Source organism: Aricia agestis, chromosome 1 (assembly GCF_905147365.1).
Source record: "Aricia agestis chromosome 1, ilAriAges1.1, whole genome shotgun sequence".
Taxonomy (NCBI): Eukaryota; Metazoa; Arthropoda; class Insecta; order Lepidoptera; family Lycaenidae; genus Aricia; species Aricia agestis.
In genome coordinates this window covers 18,421,702-18,436,333 of record NC_056406.1, presented here as the reverse complement: position 1 = coordinate 18,436,333, position 14,632 = coordinate 18,421,702, and the positions used below count along the sequence as shown (strand labels likewise).

The 14,632-nt window shown below is 44.2% G+C and overlaps 2 protein-coding genes across 2 annotated transcripts; both read right to left on the bottom strand.

The window, feature by feature from the left end:
• Nucleotides 1-3,500: 3,500 nt before the first annotated feature.
• LOC121732349 lies at nucleotides 3,501-9,056 on the bottom strand. Its single transcript, XM_042122205.1, has one exon. The coding sequence runs from the start codon at nucleotides 9,054-9,056 to the stop codon at nucleotides 3,501-3,503; it is 5,556 nt and encodes a 1,851-aa protein (XP_041978139.1).
• Nucleotides 9,057-10,893: 1,837 nt separating this feature from the next.
• Nucleotides 10,894-12,215, bottom strand: LOC121725714 (mediator of RNA polymerase II transcription subunit 11). Its single transcript, XM_042112781.1, has 2 exons — nucleotides 12,017-12,215; nucleotides 10,894-11,241 (listed from the first exon to the last, which is right to left on the bottom strand). Exons 1-2 carry the CDS (start codon nucleotides 12,090-12,092, stop codon nucleotides 10,913-10,915), a joined length of 405 nt encoding a protein of 134 aa, XP_041968715.1. The 5' UTR covers nucleotides 12,093-12,215; the 3' UTR covers nucleotides 10,894-10,912.
• Nucleotides 12,216-14,632: the final 2,417 nt, after the last annotated feature.

The window sequence follows — 14,632 nt, the reverse complement described above, 5'->3', positions numbered from 1 at the left end:
TTATATTTGTTCCCATTAAAAACTTCCGACCTTATTACAACTTTTGAAGGCGTTTCGGTGGATTGTATTCTGGTATCTGAATCGTGGCTCAAACCCTCTCTCCCATCGACACTGTATCCTCTTCAAGACTTTACCTTAATACGCAACGATCGACGCGAAGGTAGAGGCGGGGGTGTGTGCATTTATGTTAGGAAGGACATCTCGTGCAAAATAGTTTCCCAATCTCCTAATACTAATCGTGGTCAGCTAGAATATCTTTTGCTCGAGATTGTGGTCTGCCACAGCAAAGTACTTTTAGGTGTAATGTACAGTCCTACCTCTGCGGTCAACTATTTTGAGGGTCTTGATGAGTTAATTAGCTGTTATTACCCTTATTATGAGCATGTAATTTTCATGGGCGATTTCAACACATGTTTATTGAAAAATGACCACAGAGCTCTTAAACTCCACAATTTGATTGGTTCCTTCAACATGCATATATTACCCCTATCTCCTACACATTTTCCTGTCAACTCCGATCCATCTCTCCTTGACCTCATGTTGATCTCCCAACCCTCCAAAGTTATATCCTATGGTCAATTAACTGCTCCCTTTTCATATCACGATCTCCTATACATGTCTTATAAGTTACGTCGTCCTAAAAATAGAGCCAAAACAGTCATGCAACGAAGCATTTCCGGAATTGATATCAACTCCTTAAGACAAGACTTCAGCCTAGTCGACTGGATTCCTCTCTATGAAGCATCTTCTGTGGACAGTAAAGTAGATATCCTCAACTCGACAATAACAAGAATCTTTGACAGACATGCTCCTCTTAGACCAATTCACGTTAAACGATTACCAGCACCCTGGATAACATCTGAATTAAAGAACTTGATGTCCAAACGCAACAAAGCCAAGACTAAGTGCAAACGTTCTCCTACTGAGTCGAACATTAAAATCTATAAGAATCTACGTAACACATGCAATAAAATGTGTAGAGATGCTAAACGTTCCTACATATTCAAATCTGCGGAAAACTTATCCCAGGCTCAACTATGGAAATTTCTTGGTCGGCTTGGTGTAGGTAAAGGTAGTGTGGATCCTACTCCTACCATAAATATGGATGAACTTAATAAGCACTTTGCTGAGCCACCTCTGCGTCTATCCAACACCAACAAATCTGCGTTCCTAAACTCTCTTAATAATAAATCCCCTCCTTTGCACGATGCCTTTAATTTAATTAACATTACCGAACATCAGGTTCTTACTAGTCTTCGCTCTATCTCTTCTAAGGCATTTGGTTGCGATGGCCTTAGTAGGGACATGTTAATGCCCATCGTTGATCTGTTGTCTCCGGTCATAACCCACATCATTAATTATTCCATCACCTCAGGCTCCTTTCCGTCCATTTGGAAACATGCTCATATAATACCCCTTCCCAAAACTTCCAATCCCACTTCACATTCCGACTTCCGGCCCATCTCCATTCTACCTGTGATATCCAAAGTCCTAGAGCAAGCGGTAGCCAAACAGTTATCTGACTTTCTAAATACAAACCAGATTCTGAGTCATTACCAATCGGGTTTTCGTCCAGGTCACAGCACTACCACAGCTTTGCTTAAGGTAAGTGATGATGTTAGACTTGCGATGGATAACAAAATGCTCACGATTTTGGTCTTACTGGATTTTAGCTCCGCCTTCAACTCGGTGGATCACGACATTTTGTTAGCCATACTAAAATCCATTGGTGTCTCGCCATCTGCACTCTCATGGTTTGACTCATACCTAAGAGGACGAAAACAGCGTATTTCCACTCCAGACAGATGCTCTGAATGGGTCTATACATTGGTTGGGGTCCCGCAAGGAGGAGTTTTGTCTCCATTGCTTTTTGCAATTTTTATAAATGAGATAACTAAATTCATATCCTCTGCTTATCATCTATATGCAGACGACCTACAAATCTATAGGCACTTCACCATTGACAACATTGAGCTTGCGATTGGCTCGATTAACAACGATCTTTTAAATATTGAAAAATGGGCTAACACATTTGGTCTACTTGTTAACCCGAGTAAATCGCGAGCCCTTTTAATTGGCAGTAGGCAGCTGCGTTCGAGGATTGATTTTAAATCTCTAACGAAGGTTACTTATAGTGGCAGCATGTTGGAGTATAGTGACAAAGCCAAAAACCTAGGAGTAATTTTTGACTGCCACTTTTCCTGGTCACCACATATTAACGAAGTAAGCAAGAAACTTCATCACTCATTGCATGCGCTGAAGAGTCTGCAAAATTTTCTTCCCATCCCTGCAAAAGTGCTTTTGGCACAATCTTTACTTCTTCCTCTTTTAGATTACGCTGACGTATGTTATTTAGATGTAACTGAAGAGCTTCTCAGCAAACTCGAACGGCTACAAAACTCGTGCATTCGATTTATATATGGATTGCGCAAATTCGACCATATATCCGAGTTTCGTAGCAAGTTGCAATGGCTTCCTATTCGCCTGCGGCGAGATATGCATGTTTTAATATTACTAGTTAAAATACTCAAACTCTCATCTTCTCCCTCGTATCTATTTGAGCGCTTCTCTTATAAAGCTCCAAGTGAAAGATCTGCTCGCTCATGCCATCATAGGAAGGTATTAGACACTCCGTGGTACAACACAACTTTTTATGAAAACTCATTTACAGTTAGAGCTGCCCAGTTGTGGAATGCTCTGCCTGAAGACATTCAGCAGAGCCCAACAGTGGGCACCTTCAAAACAAGATTGAAGAGTCACTTTAGGTCAACTTTGAACATTTAAATTTTAATTGTATTATTATTAGTATATGTAGGTTTATTTATTAATGTTATATCTATATTATATATTATAGTATATTATTATATAGTATATATTAGTGTGGGGGACAGCTTGCGCTAATTCCCCGTAGATCGCCTAGGTCAGCGTTTCTTGTAGTAATGAGGATGATGATGATGACTATTTGATGAGGAGATGAATTTAAACACTTTTTCAGTCTTGTTCCAGGTAGCAAGCACACAGTAGTTCCGAAGCTGGGCAACGTTGGAGAGCGAGAGTCGTACTATGGCGGCCGACCCATATTTATATCGGCCCCGGTACCCAGCTTCTAGAACATTCCATGCCTCACCCCCTTGGAAGGAAAATTTATTGAGTTTCCACGAAAATTACATTAATTTACAAAATATACATTGGTTTTATTTGTACAATTCTCTTAGCTATAATTTTACATAATAAACATGTTCGTGCCGACCTCCGTAACCGAAATAATTAAAAATATCTATTTTTCCTATATTTATACTACCTCGTCGCCCCCTGACATAACGGTCGCCTCTGGCTGTCCCTTTCGCACGGGACTTCCTTGTCTGGGACAAGGATAGCCCGCTCGAGATGTATACTATCTCCCTCACTTTTCGGTTACAGAAATCGGCACTACCACACTGGCTCTAAACCCATCCCATTGAATGGCACTATTTTTCACTGAAATGTCCATAGTCCATACACTATTTACTGTCTGTCGTGCACATTTCTCCCGCCGGTCGCGCAGGCGACACCCCCGGTAGCACGACGATCTTCTTGGTGGGCCGCCGGAGAACGTGGCCGTTCGCGGTCTCCACGTCCACGACCCGTACCACGCCGTCCTTGCCTGGATATGTCCTCTTGATCTTCCCGCGTGGCCAGATGTTGCGCGGTAGGTTCGAGTCGCATATGATAACGACGTCACCCACCGCGGGATCGGAGCCTCGGGTATGTGGCTCCCGGCGGTGCTGGAGGAGTGGGAGGTACTCCCTCACCCACCTCCGCCAGAACACGTCTGCCAGGTGCTGCGCGCGCTTCCACAGCTGCCGCGCCGATGTCTTTTCTTCTTCGAATCTTCCTGGAGCAGGTACATGGCAGCCCGACCCCAGCAGTATGTGGTTGGGGGTCAAGGCCTCGGGCTCCTCGGGGTCAACCGAGACATAGGTAAGTGGTCTCGAGTTGATGATGTTTTCCGCCTCTACCAGGAGTGTGTAGAGGGTCTCGTCGCTCGGATGCTGCTCGTGTAGAGTGACTCGCAGGGACTCCTTTACGCTCCGCACCAGCCGCTCCCACGCACCGCCCATGAAGGGGGCGGACGGAGGGATGTACCGCCAGTTGATGCGGCGGGCGTTGACTTCGCTCTTATACTTTTCCCATTCTTGTTGTAGCTCCTTCTCGGCGGCCTTGAAGCAGGTCGCGTTGTCCGACCATAGTTCAGTCGGTTGTCCTCGTCGGGCGACGAACCTCCGCAGTGCTGCGATGGCGGAGTCGGCGCTGAGAGACGTCACCACCTCCAGGTGGACGGCCCTCATGGTGAGACATGTGAAGAGGGCCACCCATCTCTTCTCTCGATGTCTGCCCACGGTGACCTCCACAGGGCCGAAATAGTCAAGCCCTGTGAAGGTGTATGGCCGCGCGTGGTGCGCCAGCCGGGCGACGGGCAGGTCGCCCGTGGCCGGACACGTCGGCTTGGCTCGGCGTATGCGGCAGGCCAGGCAGGCCCGGATCACACCCTTGACTGTGGGGCGTATCCGGGTCACCCAGAACCTCTGCCGGATCTCGTTCACGGTTGCTTCTACTCCGCCGTGATGCATTTCTTCGTGTATCTGTTGGATATATAATTTCGTGTACCTGTGGCTGCCATCCATGATAACCGGGTTGTTGGTTTCCCGGCTGATGTCTTCTGCGGCTGCTACTCGACCCCGTAGCTTGATGAGGCCCTCCTCCAGGTGGACGCTCAGCGAGGCGAGGCGGTCTCCCGCCGCTGGAGAACGGTTTTCTTCTATTCGTTTTCTTTCTTTGCTATAGGATTCTTCTTGCATTCGGCGCAGCCAGAGTGCCTCGGCACGAGTGAGGTACCGTGCGTCGAGTGCGACGTATTTTCTTCGCGTAACTGGATCCATTCGTGTCGCGGATTTTCCTTTCTTCGATCGCCGCGAGTCCCAGGCCGCATCCTTTTCTTTATTCTTCTTTGTGCGTTGTCGCACAGCTGCCACGGTTTCTCGCGGGGAACGACAGAGGTCAATGAACTGTAGTACACGACCTGTAGCTCGTATCAACGTCTTCCATCTTCCTATGCGTTCGATGTCGGGTAAACTGTCTTGTAGCGCGATGTATCGTGCGACAAAACACTTTTCTTCACCCGTGTCCGTTTTCTCCGCCGGTTTTCCTTCTTTCGGCCAGAATATTTCTTCTTTTTTCAGGAATTCGGGCCCGCTGAACCATCGGTGGGCGGCTCCGAAGTCCGTGGGTGTGGCGCGTGTCGCGTCGTCGGCCACGTTTTCTTTCGTCGGCACCCATCGCCACTCGCTGACTTTCGTTGTTTCCTCTATTTCGGCGAGGCGGTGCGCGACGAACGTTTTGTAGGCCCGCGGCTCGGCGCGTATCCACGCCAGCACTGTGCGGGAATCGCTCCAGTATGTTTTCCTTACCAGCTCGACTTCTAGTTCTTTCTCCACAGTCTTCGCGAGGCGGGTACCCAGTAGAGCAGCTTGCAGCTCCAGGCGCGGGATGGACGTCGGCTTCAGCGGGGCTACGCGGCTTTTGGCTGCCACGAGCGCCGTGTGTACTGCTCCGTCCTCGCGCACCATACGAATGTAGACAGCTGCGGCGTATGCCTCTTCACTCGCGTCGACAAAGGTATGCATTTCGCTTACCATTTCAGGCTGCAGGTTGTAGCAGCGGGGAATATTTATTTTTCTTACTTGTTGTAGATCTCTTGTCCACGCCGTCCACTTGGGGACGAGCTGCTCCGGTATGGGCTCGTCCCATCCGGTGCCGTACCTCCAGGTCTCCTGCATGAACTTCTTGGCGGGCATGGTGAGCGGTGACAGTAGTCCGAGCGGATCGAACAATGACATCACGACACTGAGGGCTTCACGCTTCGTGGGGGCCCGCTCCTCGCTCATGATGGTGCGAGGTATCTTCGCCTCGTTCAGGTTGAAGCGCAGCAGGTCTTCATGCGCCTCCCACCATATTCCCAGCGTCTTGTCCGCGCAGTCTTCTCCCACAGGGACCTCCTTGGAGTCTCGGTCGTTCCCGAGACGTCGGCGTATGGCTTCGCTATTCGATGTCCAGCCTCGCAGCTCGAACCCGGCGTGCCGGTGGACCATGTCGACTTCCTGCGATGTCTCCAGTGCTTCTTCTTCACTCGGGAAGCTAGATATGAAGTCGTCCATGTAGTGGTTCTTCTTGATTTCCGCTACAGCACGCGGATATTTTTCCTGGAACTCTTCTGCATTCTTGTTTTTTACGTACAGAGCCGTGCATGGCGATGACGTGGCCCCGAAGATAAGGGACGCCATCTGGTACTCTTGCGGCTTTTCTTCTCGTTCGTTACCTCTCCACAGGAAGCGGAGTGCGTCCCGGTCTTCTTTCCGGACGCGGATGCGCATGAACATCTCCTTGATGTCCGCGGTTACCGCCACAGAGTGTCGGCGGAACCTCATGATGACTCCTGGCAGCGACTGAAGAAGGTCGGGGCCGGAGAGCAGCATGTCATTGAGGCTGCGGCCATGGGATCTGGCCGCGGCGTCGTGTACTAACCTGATTTTTGGTTTCGCTGGGTTGCACACGGCGAAGTGAGGTAAGTACCATGTTCTCCCTGCTGCCGGTGGCTCCTGTGCTGGCACTGCGTATCCGGATTCCAGCAGGTTGTTTATTCTTTCTTCGTATTTTTCTTTCAGGCCCGGGTCTCGATCCAGCTTCTTTTCCAGGGACCTGAGACGCTTCCAGGCATCGTTGTAGTTGTTGGGAATGACTTCCTTCTCGTCCTTCCAGAGCAGCGCGGTTTCGAAGCGCCCATCAGGAAGTCTTCGACTGGTTTTCTTAAGTATCTCCAGCGCACGCTCTTCTGGGTCATTTTTCTGTTTTCTGGCTTCGATCCCAAGTGATTCCAGGTCGAAAAACCTCTTCATCATGTTTTCCATATTGTCTTCTGTCTTCTCCTCTTTTTTGGCTACTGTGTGGCCACAGAAGGCTATAGTTTGCGTATGTGACGACCTGTATCCGTGCAGCACCCAACCGAGTCGTGTGTGGGATGCGACCGGCTGGTTTCTCCTTCCCGTTTTCGTCTCGAGGGCCAGCAGCAACTCCCAGTTGTCTTGACCCAGCAGGATTCTCGGGCGCGCATTTTCGTACATCAGGTGGTCTTCAAGGCCCCTCAGGTGCGCGCAGTCGTGCAGGTCTTCCTTGCGAATTTTCTGCGGCGTGAATAGCAGCTTCTTTACTGTTCTTGCACTCCCCACGCCGTACTCTTCTTTACAGTGGCGCCCCCTTATCTTGAAGCTTACCTTTTTGCTGTTTTCGTACTTCTTTGTATCACTGAGGCCCTGCACCCACATGTCGTGGCGAGGCCCGTCCAGGTGGAGGAGCTCCGCCAGGTCTTCATCGATGAGTGTCACTGTGCTGCCGTCGTCCATGAGTGCGTAGGTGTCTATTCTGGTGCTGTTCTTGCCGAAGACCGTGACCGGAGCGACCTTTAGGAAGGCTTGTCGTTCCTGAAGGCAGTTGGTGCTGCTCACTATTTCCACGGTCGCTGCCTCCCCTGCTTCCATGGCCTGTGGCGGCGCCGTCGGCTGTTGCTGGTCTGCCGGTGGTCTGGAGTGATGCAGCAGGCGGTGGTGCGCCATGCCGCACCCGTTGACACTACACCTCTTTGCCCCGCAGCCCCCTCGGCGGTGGTTGCTCCGCAAACATTGAAAACAGATGCGGTTCTTTTTCGCTATGTTCCAGCGCTCGTTCACAGGGGTCCCGAGGAACTGCTTGCACTCCGTCAAGTGGTGTTCGTTCTGGCACATCGGGCACCTTTTCCTGCCACTTACCTCTGTGGCGAAAGCCCGTTCCAGTCTTCTTCTCTGGGGCCTCTCCGGGTGAGGTTCGGTCTCCTCGGGCAGCGCATACGCACTGCATTTGTCGGCTTCTTCATTGAGGAACAGGGTCATCTTCTTCAAGTCCGACGTATCTTCTTTTCTTCTTGCGGCAAAATCGTACCACTTGTTGCGCAGAATGGGCGGCAGCTTTTCTACAATACTTTTCACTAATTCAGGATTAAACATATAGTGTACCTTTTTAAGTGTCTCCAGCGTGGCCACCACATTCGCTATCTTGTTAGCAAATATGCAGAGTTCGCGCGGGCTGTCACTCAGCCTGCCCAACGCCTTGATTTTCTGTATTTCACCCATCGCCAGTGTGTCTGGACGGCCGAATCTTCTTTCCAGCGCCTGGATGACTGCTCGCGGCTCCGGTTGGCTGATGAGTAGACTCTCGACCGCTTCGAGGGCTGCTCCCTTGAGGCTTCTTCTTAGCCTCATAGTATTCTCGGTGTGCGAGAACATTTCTTCAGTCTCGTAGTACGCCGCCCTGTAGCCGAGCCACCCCGTCGAATGTCCGGCGAACGGGGGAAGCTCTTGGAGAAACCTGGGGGCGTCTCTTGACATGCGGACGGCCTGTGTGAGCGCCGCCGCCAGCGAAGTGATGTCGCTGCTCTTCTGTTTTTCTTCAGCTTTTCTGTGCTCCGGTTCATTTTCCGAATTTTCATTTTTCTTTTCTTCATTTTCGTTCTGCTTTTCTTTTTCCTCGGCCGCAGGGTTAATGGTTTGCCCTTGCAGCCACTCTTCCACCTTGTCCGTTTCCTTTTCTGCTACCTCGTTTCCCTCCTCGTCTCCGCAGGCCAGCATGGCCTTTTCCCTGGCCAGCTTGGCTTCTGCGAGGGCGAGCGATGCACGTGCCTCTGCCAGTTTCAATTCCGCCAGCTTTTCCTCAGCTTCCAAAATTTTCCTCCTGCTTTCCTTTCCCTGAGGCGCACGCTTCTTCCGTCGTGAGTCCTCTTCTACTGCTGTTTTCTCGCTGGCGGTGGTAGAGGTTCGTTCCGTCGAGGTTTGTTCTGTTTCGGACGTTTCGGCGGTTTCCCTGGAGTTTTCCTCCTGTTCTTCGACCGGTGGAGCCGCGGGGCGCGTCGATGCTCCGCTTCTCGTCTGGACTCCGGTTTGACTCGCTCGTTCGGCCCCATCGGCGATGCTTGAAGCCTTCGATTTGGACATCTTTCTTCACTGACCGCACTGGCTTCTTGATTTTCTTTTTTCCTCGGAGAGAATCCGGCCGTAGAATCCGGCTTTGCGAAGGACCATACAATGTGGGGGACAGCTTGCGCTAATTCCCCGTAGATCGCCTAGGTCAGCGTTTCTTGTAGTAATGAGGATGATGATGATGACTATTTGATGAGGAGATGAATTTAAACACTTTTTCAGTCTTGTTCCAGGTAGCAAGCACACAGTAGTTCCGAAGCTGGGCAACGTTGGAGAGCGAGAGTCGTACTATGGCGGCCGACCCATATTTATATCGGCCCCGGTACCCAGCTTCTAGAACATTCCATGCCTCACCCCCTTGGAAGGAAAATTTATTGAGTTTCCACGAAAATTACATTAATTTACAAAATATACATTGGTTTTATTTGTACAATTCTCTTAGCTATAATTTTACATAATAAACATGTTCGTGCCGACCTCCGTAACCGAAATAATTAAAAATATCTATTTTTCCTATATTTATACTACCTCGTCGCCCCCTGACATAACGGTCGCCTCTGGCTGTCCCTTTCGCACGGGACTTCCTTGTCTGGGACAAGGATAGCCCGCTCGAGATGTATACTATCTCCCTCACTTTTCGGTTACAGAAATCGGCACTACCACACTGGCTCTAAACCCATCCCATTGAATGGCACTATTTTTCACTGAAATGTCCATAGTCCATACACTATTTACTGTCTGTCGTGCACAATTAGTATATTATTATATTTTATTATTAGTACCTAAGTATATTTTTCTATTAGTATGTATTAATATAATATTTTAGTGAATATTTAATGTATGTAAGTATAATGTACTTTAATATACTTAATATTTAATGTCAATAATTATTATTCTCTTTATGTTAGTCATCCTTTCATCTTGTATACTTATTAGATTTTAGTGCATGTTTAGTTTCATTAAGTTTTCATTATTCTTTTGTGTACTATCTACAAATGCTCTATTTTTCACAATGTCTTGTAGGTCTGCTGGCAGAGATCTCTTCTAGAGATAAGCACACCTATGTACTCTATTAATGTTTGGTATATTTTAAGTAGTTTTAGAATTGTACATAAAGAATAAAGAAAGAAAGAAAGAAAGAAAACTATCAAGGACCACACAAAACTACGAATTCGCATCACATCAAAATGTCAATTTTATTATGAACTTTGTATCAGATATAAATTGTAATGCGATGCAAAGGCGAATGCCCAAAAATGTATGGACCAAAAACCCGTAATCGATTGAAACCATTTATATGTGGCATAATAGACTACATATACTGTATCCCAAATACAATGTCCTTTTTGGATTTAACTTAATTTAGTTTTTTAGATTAGTTGAATCTAGTTAACTTAATATGGGGGGGGGGGTTGACTGCTGCCCCCATGAAGCTAATATATTAGCTTCATGGCTGCCCCACACTGAACCCAAGGCTGAGCACGCCCATGCATGGCCGCGCCATGCAGATTGTAAGTATGTGCGCCGCAGACTCGATCACACAAAAAGTGTGCCGTCTGAGATCTCCCTAAGCTTTAAACCTATTCCATTTATAATATTAGTAGAGTATCCTAGAGAAATCAGTAACCCTCATTCTATACTGGAGCAAGAAGCGTAACATAACTATAATAAATAAGTAATAATTATAATGTCTACTAACGGAGCCTACAGCTCTATATAACTTTCCTTAATAAGATTTGCAATTGATGTGTAATTAAGAATATTTGTGTGCGGTACTATGTAACTAACTTAAAAGGTAACCTGTCTTACTCTGAATACTAAATAAAAAGCAATTTTTTTTTATTTAAATAGGGTATATTTTAAGGATAAGTTCATGTACTAGTTCCAGATGATGTTAAGTTTCCATTCGGTACACCAGATAATGGTCGGGTGGCTGCTGCTAAATGAGACGCTTTTAATCTCTCCAGCTCATTGACCCAAGACCTGACATGTTCGAGTCTATGCCAAGCCATTTGTAACACCTTTTGTGAGGCATATCCTGAACCCTCATGAGGTTGGCCTGTAGATACTTGAGTCAGGTAGTTTATTTGATCACTCAATTTCGATTCAACTTGGCTAAGTGTTCTTAAAAATTGTGATGTGTTGCTTTCTGCTTGTTTCTGACTTGATTTTTCTTTACCCAATTCCAATAAAGCTTGAGCTGGAAGTGAATTTAATATTTATATATAATCTATACATATGAATAAAATTGGAGTGTCTGTTTGTAATATTGAAATTACAGTTTTTTACTACATGCATATGAATATTTAGATGGTACATACACCAAAATAACAATCTTAAATCTCAACTTATCACATTTTTGTGACGCGAACGAAGACGCGGGTAATAGTCTATATATTATAAAAAAGAAAGTGGTGTTAGTTACACTACTTATAACTCAAGAACGGATGAACCGATTTGGCTGAAAATTGGTGGAGTGGTAGCACAATTAACTTTTATGATTTTCACCTAAACTATTCAATTTATTTTGATGGAATTTTGTATGGAGATACTTTGAGTCTCGGGAAAGGCCAAGGGATACTTTTTGTCCCGGAAAATGTACGGTTCCCGCACAATAAACTTTTATGATTTTCGCCTAAACTATTCAATCTATTTTGATGGAATTTGGTATGGAGATACTTTAAGTCACGGGAAAGGACAAGAGATACTTTTTATCCCGGAAAATGTATGGTTCCCGCACAATAAACTATGATTTTCGCCTAAACCATTTAATCTATTTTGATGAAATTTGGCATGGAGCTATAGGTACTAATTTTAATCATGGTTAAATCGTTAAGACAGGACAACGTCTGTCGGGTCAGCTAGCATAAATATAAAAGCATACAAGGAGCACCTTGTATACTATTTATAATATTGATAAAACTTGGATAGAACAGTATTAGGAGTACCTACATAATATTTGGATAGGTAGGTACCTGCACACTGAAGGCAAGTTATTATGTCCTTTTCGATTTCATCAAGGACCTGAATCCTTTCCATAGGGCCAGCCATTAATTCGATTGTTTAAAACCCTTTATTTTTCAAACTGTGCATTGACTGATTCTGTGTAGATTTTCAATGATTATACTTGATAGATAGAATGGAAATTGTCCGAATCAAAATTCAAGAATCGACCACAGATTACTAGTATATATGGAATCGACTCAGCAAAATGATAACAATAGACCACAGATTCCAGTATATACACAGTGATACACAGATTACTAGTTTAAATTATGAGTATATAATAAAGTACTCTGTGACCACCACAGACTAAGAAGAGATACTACGTGACCACAGATTACTAATTTAAAAGCAAATAGACTTTTTTTTTTTTTTTTTTAATTCGTCCCGGTCGGGACAGGCAAAGGGAGCATTGCCCATACAGCCATTTCTATGTTTTCTCCAATGACATAAGAAACACAGGACATGAAATAACCACGAAAGGAACGCGCCTGCCTTCAAAATTTGAAGGCTAGTAATGGCGGATTTTACTAGAGACGATGCAAAAATATCGATATCGATACTTTTCCAAATAATAGTAAAGGCAAACACCTAACTTGGTCTTTTAATTCAAATTTTGTGGACTAAAAAGTAAGACGGCGGATTTTACAAGAGACGTCACTGAATGAAATAATTGGCCAAGTGCGAGTCGGACTCCCACACGAAGGGTTCCGTACCGGTATAGAGTGAAAGTAGACAAAAAATTGTGTTTTTTGTATGGAATACCCTTAAATATTTACTTTATTTTTATTTTATTATTAATTATTAAAGTAAAAATATAATCAAGGATTTTCTGAAAATTTCAAGCGCCTAATTGTTACCATTATTGATTACGAGCAAAAAAGGCCAAAAATATCACGTTTCTTATAATATGGGAATTGGGAGCCCCCCCTTAAATATTTATATTAAGTATTTTATTTTTAGTATTTGTTGTTATAGCGGCAACAGATATACACAATCTGTGAAAATTTCAGAAGTCTAGCTATAGCGGTTCTTGAGATACAGCCTGGTGACATACAGACGGACAGACATCGAAGTGTTAGTAATAGGGCCCCGATTTTAACCAAATGGGTACGTAACCCTAAAACCACATTAACGATACTTTTCTAAATAATAGTAAAGGTGACTATAATAAACATAAATTAAAAAAAAACTGGTGACCTCTGCTCACTTACAGTTTTTTTTAATTAAAGACAAGATTAATTTTATCTAAGGTGGTTTAGAGTTCGACAAGGCTGTATATGAACGTGTCGAGAAAAGGAACTAACGCTTCTATCATACAAAAATATCATTTTTGACAGTTCTCCTTTATTCTTCTTTTATTTACGGCAAACAGTTCTCCTTTACCAGCAGCGCACATTGATTGACATTGACACATTCAATTAAAGCCTTGTCGAACTGTATATTCAACTAGGTGTTACCATAAACCTATAATGCTAAATACCAACAAAGAGTGCGAGAGAGAAGAAAACCCTTTATGGAAATATAACAAGATGAAAAGAGAGAGGCAGTGTAATGAAAATTGTAACCACTTTTATTTGACAGGTCGTCAAAAGTCGTCAATCGTTTTTATGCCCTATCAGTATTTCCAATATATTGTTCAATTTGTTTGTTATCTTTAATAAATATTATTATATTTAAAAATGGTGACTTGTGCTGTAACTGTAAGGGATTGCAGTGTAAATCATAAGAATAATCCTGAAAAATATACATTTCACAGGTAATTAATCTTCATGTCCCAATGGCTACGATGTGTTTATTTTTGCTATTATTCTATCTTTAGTTCTCTATTTCAAATAAAATATTGTTAATCCTCCCTTTTACTTCCATATTTTGCGTAACTAAAGGTACTATTGTTCTTAAATTACACAATTTTTGAAGAAAAATTTTTCATCAAAATTATGTAGGTACATATACGCTAGCGCTTGAATCAAATTTATTGATATGCCTATCGGTATTTAACAATAACATAAAACTAATCTAACAATGAAATGGGGGTGTAAAAGGATTATAATATGTATTTAATTTAAGAATCAATAATATACTATGTGTTGTTTACTTTCAGCATTATATTTGCATTTTACATTTATTTTAAGGGCTTATTTGTCAGATAGCTTTTACCTGAGTAATAAATAAGTAACTTTATAATGTTTATATTATTTACCCTTATAAGAACCTCATGTCATAACATATCCGATGATTGAAAAATCACCCCAAACCAAAATGTGTATCTACTTTTTAATCGTCACCTTTGTTCTGCCAAATAAAATATATGATAACTAATTTGAAATACAAAATCTGTCAACGTTGCATTATTATTTTTTTCTCATAGAAACTCAGGTAAAGCGCTTATTCCATTTCACTAAATTTAGAAGTTCTAGCTAGGATCCTAAATAGAAGACTAATTAGAAGCTTCTTATTCCACTTGTCCTAATTTAGTAACTAAATCAGTTGTGTCCACGCGGCGAGTTTGGCCAGACGTCTTCTTAATGGCTCCAGTTCTGTCAAAGCAACAAAAAATTGGTCTTCTCATAGGCTTAGCTGTTGGC